This window comes from Pezoporus wallicus, unplaced genomic scaffold (assembly GCF_028554395.1).
Source record: "Pezoporus wallicus isolate ANWC-B61680 ecotype Strahan unplaced genomic scaffold, APGP_CSIRO_Pwel_v1 contig_3817, whole genome shotgun sequence".
NCBI classification, from domain to species: domain Eukaryota; kingdom Metazoa; phylum Chordata; class Aves; order Psittaciformes; family Psittacidae; genus Pezoporus; species Pezoporus wallicus.
This window is the reverse complement of record NW_026635157.1, coordinates 3,586,937-3,608,439: the sequence shown is the minus strand read 5'-3', so window position 1 is coordinate 3,608,439 and position 21,503 is coordinate 3,586,937. Positions and strand designations below refer to the sequence as shown.

General features: G+C 40.4%; 1 protein-coding gene across 10 annotated transcripts in view; it reads right to left on the bottom strand.

Annotated features, from left to right (window-relative positions):
• The window catches only part of ARID1B (AT-rich interaction domain 1B), a 329,688-nt gene that overhangs the window by 19,676 nt on the left and 288,509 nt on the right, over positions 1–21,503 (bottom strand). For 7 of the 10 annotated variants that reach the window (XM_057406383.1, XM_057406388.1, XM_057406397.1 and 4 more), the window contains 4 exons: positions 15,168–15,277; positions 14,265–14,423; positions 8,140–8,349; positions 4,570–4,774 (listed from right to left, as the gene is read on the bottom strand). In XM_057406383.1, coding sequence (XP_057262366.1) covers positions 4,570–4,774; positions 8,140–8,349; positions 14,265–14,423; positions 15,168–15,277 — 684 coding nt within the window. The remainder of the gene's footprint in view (positions 1–4,569; positions 4,775–8,139; positions 8,350–14,264; positions 14,424–15,167; positions 15,278–21,503) is intronic. The other 3 variants (XM_057406430.1, XM_057406438.1, XM_057406449.1) reach the window with 1 other exon arrangement.

Genomic DNA, 21,503 nt, shown 5'->3' with positions numbered 1-21,503 from the left:
AGGAATACCCACTTTTCAAGTGTCATAACAGATTTGTAAGAATATGTTTTAACAACAGAAAATCCACCCAAAATGAAATAAGATGAACATCTTTGTCAGTGAGAAGGTGGGGTCCTACAAACCCTTCCACGGCTCACTCAATGGCACATATTATTCTTCCTTGCACAGCCTTATTCTTCCTTGCACAGCCTGCACGCAAAGCCTACTCTTCCTGAAAGTACTGCTTTCGGGAAAGACACTTTATTTACCAGAACAGAATATGCAGTTTAAAAAAAAAAAAGTCTTTCTCTTGCCAGCACTTTTTTCCCTTCAGGAAAAAAAAAAAAAAAAGAAAGAAGAATGCAGCCTCTTAAAACTCCATTAATATGAGGCCTGATGTGCTCTCTAGGATATCCCTACCTTTTGCCAGAAGCTACAAATGTATACTCTGAAGTAAACAATGGAAAGGTTACTGAAGGTTAAGTACATTCACATACTTCAGAGTGAACAGCCAGCCACCACGCTGGGAAGATAATTTACACAGCATGAGCCCAGTGCCCCAGTTAGGCTGGGCTGGGGGCTGCTTGCTGCAGCAGGGCCCCCCTGGGTGGGCACGGATGCAGGGAAAGGGGGCACCGCTCTCTGTCCCCCCTTCCACCCTTCCCAACCCCTTGCCCATCCATCTTCCATGGGGATTCCCTGGCTGGCCTCATGACACGCTCCATGACATCACCTGCCTGCTAATAATAGCACTTCAGTCAGCCACCCGCCGGCAGAGACGATGGGTTTGGTTACAGATGCATTCACTGAATGACTGTGTCGTGTGGTGCTGTGTCGTGTCCCCCCCCCCCATTCCCCTCCCCAAGTGTTGTTTCTGTGCTGCCAAGGAAACGCAGGGCACACACGCTCTTGGCGTGCTCTCACTCCCTCTTCCAAACACAGGCACACAATTTTCCAGGTTTGCTGTAATGAAAATCTCTGCTGACATCAGGGCCAGCTGCTGAGTGTTACTCAGGAGCATCCTTAGCTGTACCACTGTGGCCATTCTGTCCATTCAGTACAGGATAAACACTCAGCCTGTCATTTTTAGAGTCATGCATACATTACCACATACTGCAGCTGAGAATCTACAGTGCCATAGCACAGCAACGGAATAGAACTCCTTCGTGCTGATGCTCTTCTGAAATTTCTCTGGCACCCATTAGTGCTTAGTGTAATGCCCCCAGAATTCCTTTCAGTTTAGAACTTGCCACATAATTTGTGCGTATTTCAGTCAGAACTATCAAACACGCATGACAGAGCATTTTGCCTTTGCACCCACTTCTGGAAAGCACAGAGGTCCTAGAAAGATCTTATGAAGATCTACAACGCCCCTCTCTCTTTAAGGGGTTGTCTATGCTTCAAAAGAGCAGTCAACAGTTGACACGGACCTTACCGTGGACCCAATAATCAGGACATAAGGCCAACAGACATCCTCTAATAGCTAGCCTGTCACCAAGTATCTGCTGCTGGCTGCTGACCCAGACAGGTTAAGCTATAATACAAAGGCCTCAGCCTACCACAACACATCTCCAACTTGCACAGCCTCGGAGCAGTGCAAACCACCCTAAAACACATCCAGGCCCTCACCTCACCCTGGCAGCTCTACAAAGGAACACACCACTGCCTTGCCATCCCATACATTTGACTTACACATCGCATCCTTTCCCTGACTGGGTTCTTCTACAGCAGTCTCCCTGATACAGTTGTTGAGCTGCACTTCCTAGTACTGCTACGACTACATTCTAAAGGTCTTCTGTAAGACAGTCATAACACAACCACCCCTTGGATGTGAAACATCTGGAAGAACTGTGCTTCTAAGCTGTCTAAACTGTTCTTCAGCCTGCTTCCACCTTGAATAACATCTACCTGGGAACTACATCTACATAGCAACTGCATTCTTCTCTGTACTAAGGCAGCAATGTGTTCTTATAAGCAATTGAAATATTTTGTTTTAAAAGTCTTATGAATATCAGGTGATTTTTAAACTCTCAAGATTTTAAATTCATAGCACCAGCTGGTTAGAACCGGAAAAAATACAACACCCTCCCCTCTGAGGCAAGTCCCCCTGCTTTTTTATCAGAATTAACTTAAGCCCTAATACTGTAACTAGTTCCCCGTGAATGGATTTGGCTTCAAAGTGACTCTGCCTCCATTGAGCTAACTGCACAACAGAGGCTAATGGTTAAAGCAAGGACCTTTGGAGGCTACTGTTTCTTGTTGTATTGGGCTCCTGCTCCCTCTGAATGCCAGAGTAACAGATTAACTAAAGTACGTCTACAACTCTACTTCTTTTGTGCAGTTAAAATGTTAATGTTGGTATATACTAAAGGAAAAGGAGCAAGAAAAAAAGCTGACTATTAAAGAGAACAGGCTTGTACTCTCTGCAGCATCTATACCTCAGCGGGATTTCATGTACTAAAGCTGATACACACTGGGAAAGCCTTTCTCCGTACAGAAGTGCAGTCCCATTCAGTGACACGAGCTCTTTTCTTGCCAACAAAACAAACCTTGAGATCTTTGCTTGCTTCCCCCTCTTTCAGTCTCTATGTCCTGCTGTGTTTTTATTTTAGAAAAATAGTTTCAGTTCTCCTCGTAGACAGCTTGCTTGAATGTTACGATAAATTTAAACTCGGACTTTGCCATTTTCATCTGTAGCGTCATAATGCAAAAGAACCCTGTAGAAGTGGTATGTCTGACAATTTTATTCCTTTGTTTCAGGTTTATATATTTAAATAATGATTCTTCAGCTCAAAATTCAGCTAATTTATGGTGATCATCCCTAAAGCAACTACTGAGCGCAGTGTTGGATGCAAAGGGGCAAGGCAGGAGAGAGTAAAGCAACATACTCTTTCAGTTTTAGTACTGCAGTTTAATTTTAGGAACAGCTGAATTTCCTCTTCAACCTCCTTAACAAGTCTAACAGCGTCAGCTCCCCTTACCAGTCTTCTCAGGAAGTGACAGGCATGTCCAACATCTTTTATTTTTTGCAGTAGTGCACATTCAGGACACTTATGCTCATTTCAGACAGATAAATATTCGGACTATAGGCTTCACTTCCAGTACCAAGTGTTCTTCTGCATCTTTAAACTTGCATTGCAAAGTAACCTCGTTATCTTCTCTATTAAATAATTGGTGCTAGGGTGCCTGATAACCCTTGGTGTTAACAAGGCAGGGGAAATACTTAAAGTTATTAAACAGCCGCACCTAGGCAGATTTTAACTAAACACCTCCCTGAATCTTTACACTGAATACATCAGGCTGAAAAAGACTTCAACCTTATCGCTGTTATTGTTTTCTGCACTGACAAAGCACTATCATAAGAAATGATCTTGTAAAGCCTAGAACTGTATTATGTGATTATAAAGGTCTCTGCAATTTTCTAGTATCCACAATAGGATACTGAAGCCAGACAGCCTGCAAACTGCCTGCAGAGCTTGCTGGTCCCTGACTTGCCACTTCCCAATTTCAGCCAGTGAACTGCACTAACAGAAATTAAGTTATTTAATACTTTCCTAAAACTCCCTTCTAAAACTTACTGCAGGGAACTGCTGTAAACATTTCAGGAATTATATTCTCTTCACAGTAATAGAAGGTGGTCTGTGTAACAGTAATTGCGAAGGTAGTTCACAAATTTTGTCAAATTATTTTGTTGGTCAGAAAAAACCTAATAAACATCAAAACAAAGCAATTTTTTTCCTCTTCCATGGGTAGTCCAGAAGGCAACATCATAAACTAGTACTATGCTTGTCTTGCCTTAAGTATCAATCATGACTATCAAATCTTTAGAGACCTAAGTTAAATTTAGAAAGAAAACAGGGTGGTTTCAAACATCGCACCATACATGCATAAAGAACAGCCAAAATAAAGCGATTTCAATTTAGATTTTTCAGATGAGAAGATAAAGACAGTGATGCTAATGACTCATCTGACATACAGGATTAGCAACAAAAGAGCAGAGAGCGTGCCTCCAACTATGAGGTCTGGCACTGGGGATACACCACACTACTCTCCACCTGCCACACATCCAACATGAGCTATATCAGAGCAACCATATGAGACCCACTCATCATCAGTCCATCATCTGTCATTCTGACTCTAACTGAAGCTTTACTGACCAACAGTTGTGTTGAATATGCAGTTTCTGTCATAGCAAAGGAAGTGCAAGTACCTAAACCTGATCTTTATAAGCAAATGGATGATCCATTTAGTACCAACTACCTCCCGTCTTACAGCACAGGCCCATGCAGAATCCTATTCCTTCTACTGTGCCAGTGTAACTGAATATTAAGGGTATGTTGGCGCACACGTCTTTATATGTTAGAGTGAGCAATGACAAACCAGACACACGACTGCAGACGGCCCTTCAGAGTTAAGTCTGACTTGACTCAAGAGCTAGCTCTAAGTTTGAAAACAACACGCCAACAACATACTTATCCTTGTCGTTTGTCCAGCATTAGCAAGACATGCTTCTAAATATGTAAACTGCAACCTAGTACCTTCTGCATTCAAAAACCGGTGGTGCAAGAGGCTGCAGTTTTCTTGACTTACCAGGAGATGGCGGCTGAATCTTAGGTTGTTTTTTAGTATCTCCAGTGCTGAAGACTTCGGGAGGGGGCTCCTCCCCTCGCTCAATCTTGCACTCGAAGGCAAACAGGTACTGAATGTATTGTTTTTTCAGGGAGCTGGCTGCGCTGCTCGAAGTGCCGACGTTCAAGGTGGTTGCCAGCTCACGCCACTTCTTGTTTTTATTAACCTAGCGAAATAAATGGCAGGATCGGTGGTTTGCAGCAATGTGGTTTATTTAAGTCAGGAGACAAAAAAGGGGGGGGGGGGGAAGAGGGGGAAAAAAAGGCACTTTATGTCTTGGTTTGTAATTTTTTTGTTTTCCTCTTTTAACTAATGCTCATTACTCCCACACGAAGTAATGCACAGACAGCATTTACAGTTATAAAACCATTAAGGAACCTGCTGATAGCAACGTAAAATGCTTTGCTTGTGGAGAGTCTTATGCATGGTGCATCTTTTAAATGCCTTGCACTCTTCTAGGGCCTATGCTTTTCAGTTAGCAATCCATCTCCAAGCAAATTCATGCTTGTTCTCCCTGTCTCTGACACCCACCCACACCCACCATATTCCAATTAAAAAGCAGCTTCTAAAAACTAATTTAGAAAGCAGTAAGAGCATTATTTTGCAATTTAAGTGCTTGAGCACTAATATGAAAAATAAATTTTTCTCCAAGATAGCCACCAGCTGTCAAACAGTTCAGCCTGCAATTCCTGGTTCAGGTCCTTTCTCTTTAGGGCTTCTTGCAGGGACAGATCAATGATCCTCTGGCTAGATGAGAGGCAGAGTGAAGCGAGGCCCTTAATTAATTATGGCAGACTTCACACAGGGATAGTCCAGCAATACTCTGTATTACAATGCTGACTGCACAACTCCACTGCGACTCTTGTTTGCAGTGTAGGGCTGAGAATATTGAGAGACTCTGCTCAAGAGTTCCTCAAACACAGGTGATCTGTAGTAACAGTGAAGTTCATCTGTCATCCTGGATGATGCCTCTGGCTCACTCAGAGGTACTGCTCAAGCAGCCAGTATTTTTGCTGTAATACCTGATGTCCCAGAGTTTATTCAACCAGTTGCGCAATTGCTAAGTGTCACCCAAGGAGGGGAGCAGCTCTGAAATAAATGGGCTTTAAAGGTCTACGTATCTCAGCTTTTACTGGGGATGAATTCTGATCCCATGACTGCTACTTGCCCTGAGGCCTCAGATTTTAATGACTCCAACTTAACTTGTATAGCTACATAGGTTATCATTAGCCATACTGTTCCTAAGCCTGCATGCCAGCAAAGGAAACATTTTTGACATTTCTTTCAATGTTTAATAACATCGTAACTGCTGCCACTCAGAGAAGATCTTTAGAGGATAGCATTGATAGCAAGCAGGTTTTTATTTCCCTGGTACATCCTGCAAGAATCCAGGAGTTAAAGGAGACGAGATTTTCATAAACTGCCCTTGTTGAGGCTTGAAATGCAGTTACACAGCCCTTTGTGCCTACTGGCTTACAGCTAAGTGGTGCGTAATGAACACATTGCATAATGCAAACAGAAACATTCATGCCTAAATGCCCAGTATATTGGCATTTAAAAGAAGACTGCCAACAGCTGGTCTGTTCATGTTAGGACCACATCAATTGCAACTGTTCAGAGAATATGCACCGCTGCTGCACAGCTCCGCTCCCTGCCTCTTCCCAGACAGAATTATGAGATGTGAAGTGCAGCAGTTGGAGCCACAGCTTTTTAGGAGAGTAGGACACAGGTGCATTTCAATAAACCTCAGCAAAGAAAGCTCTGTGCCTCTCACTAGTAGTAATTATCATTCATGTGGGCACACCAGCAAAACCAGGAGACTTTAAGTGTCAATTTTTACCAGTACCGAAGAACATACATTTGTAACTCAAGCTCTTTCAAAAATCAGTCCGAATGAACAGCATCTATTCTTTGGCAAAGCATAATGTCTGTCACTGCAAATCAACACCAAGTGTCCCAAAATAATAAGCAAACACGAATGACTCTCTAGAATATCTCATCTGCCCCCCATCTTGCCTAATTTTTGATGCTAAGAGTCATACTATGGGCACAATCATGCTGTATGAGGCAGAGCAGCTGCATGATAAAATTTACCTGTAATAAAGTTTCTGAGCTAAAAGTAATCAAATCTTTATGATGCTGGGGGGCATAAGCTGATCACTAAAAATGTCAGGATAACACCTCTTACCCATATACAGCATTTAGCAGCTGGCAAGGTGAACTATGTTACGTTTCTCTGCCTACCTTTAATGAATAGTTGAAATCTCTGCACTTGAAGGGCCAATGATCTAATTCAGTAGTCAAATCTTACGTACTGTGTACAATTAAAAAAAGCATAGAGAATGATACTAACTGATGTTGGACATTTCCTTCTTGAATTAACCATACAGGTTATTAAAATGTGTTCTCTTTCTGAGGATCTAATTTTTAAGTTCTAATTTTGTAATTAGTGTAAAATCATATCTATTTGAATATTAAATATTACCGATTTTATATTGAATATTGCATATGCGTATTTATCTATACAGCTATGCTTAGGACCTCATCCTGCAAAGCACTGATCATCTACAAATCTTGAATCCACAGAAATTATGGGTCTCAACACTTCACAGTACCTTCTAGCACCTAGCCAGAGTGAGCCCCTAATGCCAGGGATGCTTTGTAAGAACATTAGGCAAGGACAGATGACTTTGAATACTAAATCTAAGGCTGCAAATACTGACTGTTTTCTCCTGCTTTCCCTTCTGATGGTGCAAGACAATGAAACGTTTTGCTCTGTGGTGATCAGTCTTACAGAACTCACAATTAATTTCCAAACATCCCTTTGTAAAACTTCCAGTTAACTGCTGAGAACACAAACCAAAGCTTCTCTCTCCCATTTTTTATTCTCAGGTCTTCTTGCTTTCATTTTTCATCTTGGTTAAGTAATTCACCTTTTCCTTGTAATCATTATGTTTGTAAGGCAACCCAAAATGTCCTGTAAGCATTTTCCAAACACAGTGAAAGCACAGTCCATGTCTTAGAAACAAATGTACCATACAGAGACACTCAGACATGAAAGGTTTGGGATGAAGGACTATGTTTCAAGAACGTTTCTGACACCTCTTTTGAGAGATGAATTATTTGTCCTAGAGGCAGTATCCCTATCTGGGAAGGATGGATTTAAAAATATCCTTTTCCTTTCAGCTCTATCATCTGTTACTTACTTGTAACTTTGATCCAATGGCCTTTTCCTCTTTTTTTTTCTTTTAGTGGAGTTACTGGATTTCCCCGAACAGTTAAAAATTTCATCTGTCTACAGCAATGGCCAATTTTGATTGAAACGCCAGAGTTTTAGGGCAATTACACAGCCAAGATGAACTCCAAATATTAAAGCACAAATATTAAAGACAAATATTAAAGCACAAAACTATTTTCTTCAACAATGTTGTCAAGGCTGAAAATGTAATGGTGTAACCAGCAGGAAATACTCTAGAAAATAGAGTGCGCATCAAGTTTTCAAGAGGTTCACTTTCTAGCACCGCTTCTCACCTGTGCTAAACCTCCAATCTCTTTGACGCAGACATAGAGCCTGAACAGGTCCAGGGGCTTCTTGCCCACAGCTGGCAGGCTGGCCACAGGCGTGCCTCTCTCCTCCATGAAGGTGAGGTACCGATCAACCCACATCTTGCGCTCTGGCTCATTTCCCAGCTCATAGACTTTAGTGATCTTCTCTCCAGTTGTGGTAGAGGAACTTGATTTCTAAACCGCAAGAAGAAAGAAAAGAGTTGGGGGAAGGGTGGGAGGGGGAGGGAAAAGAAAGTAAGAAACTCACAACACTGAAAAAGAGAAGATGTCAAACAAACTAAAGCTATCACACAACAGTCAGGAATGAAGGCTACTAGTTCAGGCACAAACAGTACATTCTGTCCATATACGGAAAATTCAGCTTCTAAAACAAAGGGCCCAAACTCCCCATTTTCGTATTTCTTTCACTGATTGGAACTTTGAATCCCAGAAGGCAAGTTTCTGATGCTGCCTCACGTAATTTTAAGAGGTGGTAGCTCTCATACAGTGATTCTCACCCACTTGTTTCAAAGTGCTTTGCAAGCAATAATTTGAGTAAAATTAAGAATAAGCTTGTCCCACACAAGTTCACATAATCCTAAAACCAAATCAAATCAATCATTTACTCTTTGGCCCCCAAAAGGGGCTAGAAAGCATGAAAGTGCTCCTCCAGAACAGGCATTGCAGAAAAGTAGCCTAAAGTGTGATTCACGGCAGTACACTAAGGAGTAATACTCTCAGAGTCGCAAATGGTTATGCTTTACTACCTTGTCACACCACTGTTGGCCAAAAAAGCCAGATGAGCAAATGCCTACAACACAAGGAGACTGGGGGCAATGCTGCATGTGAACTGCCAATTAGCTTCCCGAGCCAAAAATGCTCCGGTAGGTGCTACTCTCCTCCCTTGAAAACAGACATAAGATACCAATCTCACATGTCCCACCTTGCAAAGAGAGTGTGTATTAAGACCTGCTGAAAATGAGGGATGCACAGCAATCAGAGCTGAACCACCACTAGGAAAAGTGAAAGAGGTGGAAGAGAAGAATTCTGTCTCATGAGGCAGAAATGCAGAAGCAAACCCCTTTTCCTGCTGCTATTTGGACTTCACAGCTGATGAAAACTCTTGATACCCTTTCCTTCTCTATGTGGATATGGCAGAAAGCACTGAGGCTGCTACACAAGCTGTAACTTCTCACCATATCTTCTCTGTGCAGTATAACCCTGTGAGCTGGGCTCTGTGCCATGTGTGGATGGGCTACACACTATCTGAGCTGCCTGTTGTCTAACAGCAGAGAGGGGCTGCTGCTACTGCAGGAAGACCCCCCTGCTTGCAGAAGGTGAAGTGGTTTGATCAGCAGTGGGGGATAGGAGTGGTTCAGAATTAAACACTAGAGAAAAAGACTGATATAAAGCTTTGGGAAAGGAGCCAGATTTATGAAGGGAAGCGCATCTGTATAGTGAAATTCTAAACTTTGTTTTTGATTGCAGTAGACACTTTAAACTCATGTAGTCAATCACTCTCTCTTTTCATTATTTGAGCAGGAGACAGCACTATTCTGATGAAAACAGGAACTTACTTCTAGTTGAACATCCTTGAAGAAGACCCTAGCTGTACCTCACAGATGCTACAGAACCACCCACTTGGTCCATGTCCCCGCATAGTGCTGGTGAGGACTGGCACTCAACACTACGAAAGATGCAGCGGGGTAGTATCCGTCTGCCAATGATTTTAAAAGCATTGCCAATTGCCACCATTCATCTTGCATGTTAGCCTGGAAAATATGACAGGCTCTGTACCTCCCTCCAGCCATTAGCTGAAACTTGGCAATGCTGGAGGAGAGCCAGGAGAAAAGAGACATGAAGCCAAGGGGGGTGACCCAGCAGTTCCATGAGCCATTGCTGTTCTTTCCAGTGAATGGACATTCATTTTAATTAAATAAACAGCCTCCTGTAAAGTTTTCTGCCTTGCTTTCTGATACTGTAACTCCCCTACAGTAGTCCTTCCTGCAAACAGACATTATTACCTTTCTTACTTACAGATGAGATGCACTCCTGAATTTACTTAAGCCAGACTCAGTTGTGTTACAACACCTACTGGAGTCAGAGTCAGGACTGAATTTGCTTTACTAAGTGGCTGGCAGGAAAGTACTCTGACATGAGTCTTGCAGATTATGCAATGAAACTACAAACTGATTCTGTAATGGCAACCAGTTTACTCAAAGCATCACTCCCAATGTATCCGGGTGCTACAGAAAAGCAATTTAACTCTTTTCAGCAAATATACTTTGCCAAAGATTTTTCTGGGGGGGTGAGTGGAAAGAGGGAAGTAGGCAAGTCATGTTGCTACTAATTTGATTTTGTAGTGAGAACAGATATATGAGCACACAAGCTTGAAGAGCTGAATAAAATGGAGATACTCCACTACCAACTGCACTAAGAAAAATCTGCTGCTGATTAGCATTAATTTTAATCTGCCACTTATGATGCCACAGAACTAATAAAAATGAAGGTGGGAAATTTCAGCTTTTACCCATCAATTTTTGTATGTGCTTATATTCTAACATAGGAAGCAACAAAACAGTTCCTGTTTCACTTTTATGGTAGTTTCTGATTAAGAACATTCAGATTTACCAGTTTTACATCTTCATTTTTATATGGTAAGATTCTCTTTTTCAAATCAGATTCAGGGCAGAACGGAAACAGTTAAGAATTTCTCATTCTGGGGTTTTCTGCTATACAGCTCAACTGATGCTACTTTTCAGCAGTGTGGCAGCAGGCTTTAAAATGACAGTATAATCTGAAAACTTTTCACAGCTTACAGAAGGTAAGAAGTGTTCCTTACTGTGTGAGCTTTCAGGTTGTCATGCTTTGTAAAATGGGTGCAATTTTCTTCTAAAATGAAATGTTAACTTTAGAAGAACGCACTGGAGGGGAGAATGCTGCTCCTCAAGAGTGATGATCTTTTTCCCTTCTCTGTTTTTATAAATGTAAACATACAAAAATGACAGATGTATGCAAGCTAGTATACACACAAATGAACTTCAGTTCCACATGGGAAGGTTCAGCTGGAAGCCTAAATTTGCCTATAGGTACATGTTAACCCTCAGAAAATAAGGGTTTATTACAAAATGATCCCATGAAGAGACTGTTAACTAAACTGGCAATGCTGGAAGAATACAGACCATGAGCTCTTCTGTAAAGTTTGCTGATAATTTTGGTGATAAATGAATGCTAGTGCAAGCCTGTGGCACACACCTTTACCAATTTACTTCTGTCCTACTCTGCCCTTGATCCTGAGCACTCTTCTAACACGGTATAACTGGCCATGTTTAAATGGGTGACCTAAAAAACCTTGCCAAAGTATGTGGATACTAAAGCCAATTCCTATATTAAATCTGTCTAACGCCATACTTTGTTTTTAATACCCCTACCACCTATTAAAACTGTTTTATATACACACCCTTGTATGGTGAGTCTGCAGAATCCTTCGGAGCAAACACAAGTTTCTGCAGGAGCTCTTTTCACATCAAGGCAGTGGGTAGTTGTTTCTGTATGTATCTTTAAGCCTCTATATTTATAGAACTATCTACTGTTCACTTCCCCCACTTCAACAAAGAATTTGCCAATATTACATTTATTACATAGACCTATTTTACTACAGAACAGAGTGTGCACACACAGGCAGCAAAACCTGCCTATAGTCAAACCTCTGGCAGATGCTTTTGCAGGACATGATCCTTTGTCAAGTTTTCCTCCTGAAGGACTCTGCAGACCCCTCACAGCTAGCACCATGGAGATATGGTTCTATTCAGGTGTATTCACTGTCATGTTCATGTGTACTTACAGACAGTGAGTAGCATTTTATGGGTTTTTCATAACCTACTGTTTTATTCATGTTGCAGTGACCCTGCATAGCTCACACACACACTTGAAATTTCTCTTCTGAAGAATTTTAAAGCCACCTTGCCACTGTCAGAAATTCACATTATGTGCAAAACTAGCAGAGCAGAAGTGTCCTTTTACCGATGTACCTGAAGAGCCCTCAAAACATAATGCTCAACAATTCCTTCTCCACATTTTCTCATACCTCACTTCCATATAAAACCAGTGAAAGAGAGGATCCACTTAGTAGGATCACAGGGATACTGTGAAGTGAATTACAGACCATTCATTCTTGCTTTTATCCTCTGCTGTAATGGAAAAGTTGTAGCACATGAAGCAGCTTTGGGATTTAATGAACAAATTCAGGCTGTTTTCAAGTGTAACGAAACGCTTGGAATCAATCATTCCAGTCTATGTCAGGGTGCTGCTGAAGTCAATGCAGTTATCCAATACACTGGCCTTCATAGGTAAAAAGGGATCAACTAACTTATAGGACTTACTTTTCTATCATTCCAAAGTACTGCCTTTATCCATATCTGTGTACCAAGAAGCTAACTGAAGCTAAAGATGGAGCAGCATTTGGACAGAAGGGCATTCAGAAGAAACTGAAAACATAAACTTCCCTCATTTATTTTTTCTAATGCTGTACTTTGACATATTTACATGGAAAAAACTCCATGTTCGTGATGACTCTAGGGTTTGTTATTCAGTTTATGCAATGAGCTCAGGAATGCATTATCATTTGGTATCATTTGATAGCCTTGTAGAGGAAGAACGTGATGTGTTGCCACAGCCTGTGCAGTAACTCCTTGCTTTCCTCCAGAAAACTGCCTAAACAAACAATACCCAAAACACTACTACAAAGAAAACTAACTATCAGAGTTTTTGGTACCACACTTTCAGAAATGCTGTTAAGAAAAAGATGAGACTTTGTGGGAACAAGTAATACCAGCTGCCTTCTGAGACTCAAAGTCGCTGCCAATAAATATCAAAACATTAAGGTGGTGCATTTCATGCCATGCTGCCCCTTTGCTCGGGGGTTTCACGAGATGTCTGGTTTTTGGATGGGTAGACCTTTTTCCTTCCAATTGGCCTTCCTCTGTTTGCCCTGAGAGACAGTCTTCAACGTACCACTTTGTGAAAACTAAGTTGTTGTCAAAGAATTGTTGCTAATTTAAGCGCACATTAACATTGTGAAAAACCCTTAATATTCCTCACCAGATTATATTTCAGTATTTTTCTATAGAAACATTGTGATCATTATTACTTTTGGAAAAAAGAAAAAAAGAACAATATATATTTTTCTAATTCAAAAAACAACAAAGCAAAAATGACCAAGTGGACATTTGCTCCCCATAGGCCGTATCAGCTTAAGCCTGCATTCTTTTGTCTATATATGTATATGCATTTTCTATTTCTGTACATATAGATATATATAATGATGAAATTCATTTTTAGCTCCACACATCTCTCTCAGGTTCTTCTTTACAACCTGCATGAGAACGACTAAACAATATTCATCTAAAAATAGCTTTTTAAAAACATACACACATCAGGTTTTCCTACCCACAATCTGGGTTATTTCGAAGTAACTGAATGAAGCAAATCAGAAATGATTTCGTTTCAAGACTTTTTACTCTATTTTCAAATACACACTTAAAAATGTTTTAAAAATAGACCTGGCAGTGTTTTTGTGGTGCCAAGTCTACAATTCAAACTTTGATGGATATTCGTGGAGATTTCTCACTTTGTTTTGTTTTTGTTTTTTTTTTCTTAAATAATCCTAGCAAAGACATGCAGCAACCAGAGTGAAGTCAGTTGTGTGAAGGAGTTTGGGCCCAGGAACAGAAATGGAGTTGTCTTTAACAACACATTCGGCATGCTTGAAAGCTGATGCATTACAGGAAGGATGTTGTCTTCACAACAACTGCTGCATTACCACACAGCACACTTGCATGATGCACACAATTTTTCTTATTTCAAAGTACTCTTGGGACAAATTTTGCCCTGGGATAAGCATGCTCAGGCCCCACTGAAGCCAGACAGTGGAACTTACAGTCATGTGTCCGAGAGCAGAATTTGTACCCAGTGTTATAAAGAAAGAAAACTCTTTAGTGGATAAATAATGAATAAAAGGAATTTACAAAACAAACAAGCAAGCATTAAAGTATATTTAATTACAAAAAAAAAAAATTAACAAAAACCAAAAAAAAAACAGAGCCACTTACAGGGCTTGATGGAGTCTTTGGCCAGCCTGGGCTGCTAATGCTATCACTTTCATCTCCATGAAATGAGGAGATGCTAGCAGAGCTTGGGGACATTGGGGAAGGGACTGGCAGGTTGCCTGGGGTTGGGGGCTGAGAAATACCCTGAGAGCTGTAGCTATCCTGTGGTAGAGGAATAAAAAAAAAAAAAGTATGACAAAGGCAGGGCAAACTTTATTAAAAACAAAAAAATACATCCAGTTTAACAGACTGACCAGTTGTTATATATAAAATATATATAAACAGAGAGACACATACAGAAAACACACACATATATAAATATATTTATATATATATAAAAGATATAAGAACAACATTGTTAATTAGTATAATTTGGAAAGTTTGCTGGATGCTTGGCTAAAGTCACTAAGCCACCATGCTTATTTCAAGCTCACATGGAATGCTAAGCATGGGTTTCCCCTTATGAAAGAAAGAAAAAAAAACAAGCCGTTCACCTTATTTTAACAAATAAGGTAGGAAAGCAAAATATTAAAAGTATGTTGCTGCTGCTGAGGTGGCCAAAACAGGAAGCTATAACTGAAGGCAGAGAAAAATGGCTGCAAGTATTGAAACCAGGCAAGACCCTTCTTTCCCACCCACCTGGCACAGCTGAATCCCCACGCAACTTTTGGCTTGGGTCGCTTTGCCCCCGCAAGTTAAAATGCCGTGAGAACTAGTAACTTTCAGATCCACACAGTGAAGGAAAATTGAAAAAAATATAAGAAAAGAAACAAACAAAGAGATTGCACGTGAATGGAAAGGCATGCAGGAAAGAACAGAGGTGGGTAGGCCAAAACCAGAAGATGAGAGACAACACAGCAGACTTTTGCGGGCTGAACCAACACCACGTGCGGAGATTGTAAATACCTTTGACTTGCTCTCGGGTTGGGGGGGTCCTTCTTCTTTGCCATCTGCTTTGAGAGGAAGGGGTAGTTTGGACTCACCAGGTGTCATCATATCTGCAAGACCCATAGGTGCTAATCGAAAACAGGAGAAACAGTTAAGCATGACTATGCTTGGTTTTGTAGGAAAAAACATGCTTCCTACTGAAGACTGTGGCGCCACATGAAGCAAAGGTTATCCCACCTCCGTCCTGTTATCCTAGCATCCGGAAACCTGGAAACCTCTTCTGCTGAAGTGAGGAAATAGAGGAGACAGAAGGAGGGGAGAATACAAAAGCCATGCAACAACAAACACTTTACAGAGTAAAATTCATTCTTCACGCTGCTGGTAGTCTTCAGCTGTCTCCACATTTGACCACTACGTGTTAACAGAACAGCCTATTTTAATAACTACTGCAGCCCTAAAGGGTTGCTAAAGCAACAGAAACATGTAAATAAAAAAGATGTGCATTTTGCTTGCCGTGTTGAATCTGAGAAAAAGGCTGACTTTCCCGATTACATTTGTATGAAAGTTGGCGGCCAGCAGATAATTCCTGCCCCTACTGACTTCAGTATGAATGGCTCAGCCACTGTGATTCTTAACTACAGAACTGTAAGCTGTAAACTGTGCTCTGCTGGAGAACCGGCACTCAACTTATTCCCTTCCTGCCAAAATGAGGTGGGACTATAATGAACACACAAATGTCTTTCTTTGATAACCACATGCAGTTGCTTCCCAGAAGTGTGGGGAGCTAAAGGGGGTTTTATTTGAAGATGCTAGTGCTATGTATAGTATTATTGCTGCAGAGCTGCTGGGTTCCTGGATTTCTAGAAAGATGCAAGAAACACTCAGACAAATAGGCACAAAATACTGCACAGACCAGATGCTAGGAGGTGCCATGACACTGAATCAATGCAAATAACCAGAGAACAACAGCAAGACATGAGGCGATTCTTTCCCTGCAGAAAACCATGTGCACAGCATTTGCGAAAGACTGGATTATGCTTCCTTTCTCTCTCTTTTTTCTCCCCCTCATGCCCTTCTTTCGAAGAAGGACCTGAGGTAAGAAAAACATAGAACAGAATAACCTACAAGGCAATAAAAAGAAAAAAAACCCCAACATTCCAAACTTACAAATTTTAAGAATCAGCAAAGCATCACTGTGGAAGCAAATAAATAAATCTGATCATTACCAGACTTGTGTGCCCCTCTGCAAAATGACAATGCTGGCTTGCACTAGGCAGCAGGCACACTGCACAGCAAGCCAAAGATAGGAGGGGATAAAGAAGCTTTAAAAATACTTCACAGATTGCCCACTACAAAATGATTACTGCACATATTCATGTATTACTATGTTTTAGAAAATAATTAGTTTTAATTACAGCAGTGAGAGCATGAGCAGGACTCTGGCGAATACACTGGCAAGCTCTGCAGTGCTAATTTGCTAATATCTTTAGCATCACTGCAGGTTGAGACTACGGGTCTGCCAAAAAAACCTACCCAACCATGTGCCATGTGAGTTTACAACTGTATGCTCAATATTCAGCTTTGAACTGCCCGTGTTTTTCATGGGCACATCTTGTTTTTTTCAAAGCACATTTGTAGCCCAATCAAGCCCTTAAAGTCATCACAACACATAAATCATAATTAAGATTAAAGAAAAAACCAACCCAACAAACTTGCAATACTTAAGATTCAAGAATTGGAACAAAAAGCCTTTTTGAAGTGATGCAGCTGCAGAGAAAAATCTATTGGGATCAGCTAAAAATGCTGTTATTTTTATGTATGTGTGTGAAACCTCAACAAAACAGACAAGTAATCTGACACTGGGAAGCCAGCATTTGATTTGTATGCATTTTGCCCTTATACTCTGTTTAGGAGTTGGGGCAGCTTGTGACCATTATGAAGTGAAGGAAAGCAGCCTAACACATTTTAGATATGAATTCCACTGTTAAAAACCCCACCAAGTTATTTTTCTTTTTGAGTTTTTTTCTAAAATATATGTGCCAAATGGTCCAATGCATACCACAGTCTGGTTTCAAACTGGGATGCAGAACTGTTATACAAAATCCATTTTAACAGTTAACACATTTTGTGCTGTGAAAGCGCTAAAAAAAGTCTGAGTTTTAGTTTCAAAGCAACCAAAGATGACCCTTCCCCTCTAAAGCAATTTTAGAGAGGTCAAATGAAGCAAAGTTAACAATCACGCTTCTTCACCAGAATTCTGCATGGCGAACTCCTTTGCTATCTCACTGTTATCTAGGTTGGCACACGGCCTTTCTATTACAAAGAATACAGTAATTGTGCCCACTCCTGGCAGTCCCGTTTCTATCAGAATGCCTTTATAAAAGCTCCTTTTCAGAGAGGTTTAAGTTAGCACTTCATATAAAGGGCAAGTAACTCTAGCCTGAAAATCACCACATATATTCTGACTGTATTAATCATGTTTAGAAATTTAAAAATACCAATTCATTTTGGCTTTTGACTATTTCTTGTTGGCACATGCAAGAGTACAATTGGAGACAATTATGAAAAAAATAATAAAGCGTCCCAAAATCCATTTCACTTTTTTGCTCTAAAACGTTTACTTCATCTACATCCTTTCTGCCTACCTAAAAGAGAAGTGCAAGGATTTTACTAGCAAATTGCAAGGTTGTCTACTTTCCATACAGCTTCCCTAGGATGTTTCTACACCTACTGTCGAAATGCTGTTTCATAACTTATTGCAAACACACTCTCCAGCAGTCTGCAAACAGACATTCCTTCACTTCTTTTAGCAAAGCAGTACAGCAAGAACATTGTTTTGACCCTTTTTGAGCAGTGAAATACTGTTATTGTCATGAAACTGCTAAAATAAGACAGTCTCCTTCTACACAGCTACTAGTAATTCTCTGTGTGAAGTGCAAACCAAAGGATAAAACATTTTAGAGAGGAGGATGACAGGGAAATCTTGACTCAAAAGGTGTTGTAGCGTACCGTGAACAGGATTCAAGTAGTAGCCTCTGGCTTATTGTAAGAATTTAAGAGCTAGAATGATTTCAAAAAGCAAGTATGGGTCAAGGTCCTGAATTCACTATTCCACACTGATTTTAATGTACTAAAAAGCAGATATTGACATGAGTAAAACTGCAGCAAAGTATTCTTTCTTGCTAAAGGCTGCTCTATCAGTCCCAGAAGAGGGTGAAATACTGTAGGAGCAGCAATACACGAACACTGTTTTTCTCTTTATTGCTAGTGCAGTAACAAATCACACTCGGCAAAACACAGTATTACATCCTTTGTAAGATATTCCTTCCTCTGCTCCAGGAAGAGAGAAGGAAAAGAAAAAGCAGCAAGCTTTTGGGTCATGTGGAGTTGGAAAGAGGATCCCTACTATTTTGATGACTACAGGAAAAATGGAAGAGTGACAACAGCATTGCTTCATGTCCTGCCATGAATGACTGTCCACCTCTGGGGAAAAGCACGGGCCAGGGTGCTCGGGCAATTTCTCTGGAAGGGATGAGTGGGCCACCAGGGACCTCGGCACTGCACCTTCTTTCTGCCTACTAAGGCTCGTTTGAGGGATGACAAGTGCACGTGGTTTGGGATGAGGGCATCTATGCCAGGAGCTGGCTTGATTTGTAATCACACAATGACCACTGGATCATAGTCATCACTTGCTTGGAGTATAGGTGATGGGGTACCTCAACTGCTACCAGCTGCTGGCATCCTCCAGAAAGTTTATTTAAATATGCAGGATATAACAGCTCATAAGTGTTGGAGCCAGAAAACATTAAAAAATAATGCTTTCATTTTTCAGAAAAATGTAGCCAAGCAGAGAAAACCAATTAAAATTTCTAAAAAAAAAAAAAAAAAATACTTCACATTCATAAATGATTGCTTTTCTATCAGAGATTCACCCAAATAAACACAAAGTCAAATATATATGTGAAAAAGTGTTGCGTCTGTTTTTAATGTTGTTTTAAAAGCATCCTTTTAACTTCTTTAGTTCAAATAACTTTCCCTAGAACTTCATGTTTTATGTAAAGTACTCTGATGTTAAAAATTTGTTGGGAATACTACCACCCAGAAAATGGAAGGTTTCAGTAGAACAGATATTACAGTGAAATTAGGACAGGATCCTTGTGGAGTAAGGAGATTAATGCCTTTTTATTGTTTTGTTCACCTTCAGAGGTAGCAGAGATCATGAGTGCCAGTGTCTGTGTAAGCACAATAGGGAAATCTGAGAGATCCAAACTCCTTATTACTTCTTTTTAAAGATGATTTTCACTAGAGCTAATAAGGCCTACAGCATGAAAGAGAGATTTTGTTTTTGTAAGTTTTGTAAGCTTCCTTTCATTCTATGTATTTTTAAAGCCTGAATTTTAAAAATAGGAGGAAAAATATAAAATACACATGGGAAATGTGAACTTACATAACAAAAGGGCAGTACATAAAATTTTTCTGAATGGCAGTTTGTTCCATAATTGTGAAGGAATCCTGACACTTTTTCTTGAAGCTTTTGTTATTGTTATGGATGGGATACTCTATCAGAAGGATCTGTCTTCTTTGATCTTATAATTTCTGTGTTCCTAAACTGCTCTACGTCAGCAGAAGCTGGTGATGTGTTATTTGATCCACAGTCACTTTTGAAGTGGTTCCAGGATGCACAACTGCAACATGATTTTCCTTTCAATTGTGACATTAATTAAAAAAAAAAGTAATAACCAACTGGTAACAAGGAGATATAAATACTACTAAAATGTGTGGCAAAACCAGTGTTAGCTGTACTGAAGCTCCAATGAAAACAGTCCCATCAGCATCAGAAATCCTCCTCTATTTTAGAGTAAAACCCGAAAGTGCATTTGATTAAAATGAATATAACCAAAACCTACCTTCCTCCCTCAAAGTGGGCAACACAACTGCACCCTCCAAAACCCAGACAATCAAGAAACCAACTTCTACCGATTGCTTACCTTAGCTTTTATTGGCCTCTAACTGAAATCATAGTTGCTCATGTTCACTGTATGAAAGCAAGTTAACTAATGACCACGCTTCACTCTACCAGCAGCCACTCAGTTGCATTTTGTTTTGGCCCTAAACATTGACTGAACCCTGGTTTATTGGTGACTTTACACTGAGTGTGTGGGAAGGATCAAGAGCCAGATAGCAGAACTGGTCTTTGTGTCACAGAAAATGCTGTTACACAAAGCCCATAAGTAAGTATCACCCGCAAGTTCTCCACCTCATCAAATGCATCTTATCAAATGCAGGGCTGGAGCTGATCCTGAAGCGCTTCCCCAGCTCAAGGCACCACCATACGGAAGTACTGTATTTACACTTGCCTTAAGCTCAGCCTTTCATTTCTTTTACCTAAGCAGAAGGATGAGTCAGGATAGGGGGAAGTAACAGCAATCCCACTGCATGTGCCCCCGGCAGTATACTCACACCTAATTTTCTCTTTTGCCCTGCTGTCCCATGTGCGTGCTCTTGGATGCTGGCTGCATAAAGCAATCTAGATGCATGTCTGCTCACATACAGATGAAAAGAGGTGCACCGAACTCCTCCAGTTCATCTCATACGTACTTTCCATTGGGTAATCTTTGAATTAATAAAACTGGAACAAAAGAAAACCTCACAAATGCACTGGCAGAAAAAAACCCCTGATAAATGTTTAAATTATTAAAAATCCAATATTTCAGAATGCATAACACAATAAAAAGAGTATGACTATCCCATACAAAAGACTGCTAGGATAAATGGCCTTGCATTGAACAGATTTCCACTGTATGAAATAACAAATGGCTGAATTATCTGAACAAAAAACCTCTGTGAATCTTCCTTTAAACTGGTTATTCCTTAGGAATACATAAATCTTCTTAGGCAGGGCACTCTGCCATCTGCTTGCTGTTGGTTATTTTTGCAGCTCTGGGGGCCAAAGAAAAAGAGGGAAAAATTACTTCTGCTAATAGCAAAACAGAATTTATAGCACAGTTTCAATGCTCAGAAGTAATTTTATTTCAGCAAGCCAGACAAAACATGTAAGTACACAAACAAAACATAATATTACCTGGGACAGCTCTAGTGGGGGAAAAGCAAGCTATTATCTAATGGTCTTTCGAATAGTTTTTCCCTCTTCATCCAGACGGTGAAGTGAGCTGTCTGGATTAACCAATGGCTTCCAAGACAGCTCTGGAAAAAGCCCCCTTTTTTTTTGTTGTTTTGATTTTCTTTATTTTTTTTTTAATCTTACTGATTAACAGCTTCCTTTCGGTTTCCTCTGCTTACCAAAACCATAACACAATACTACTGAAAACTATGACACTGCTAGGTGGCTCACGA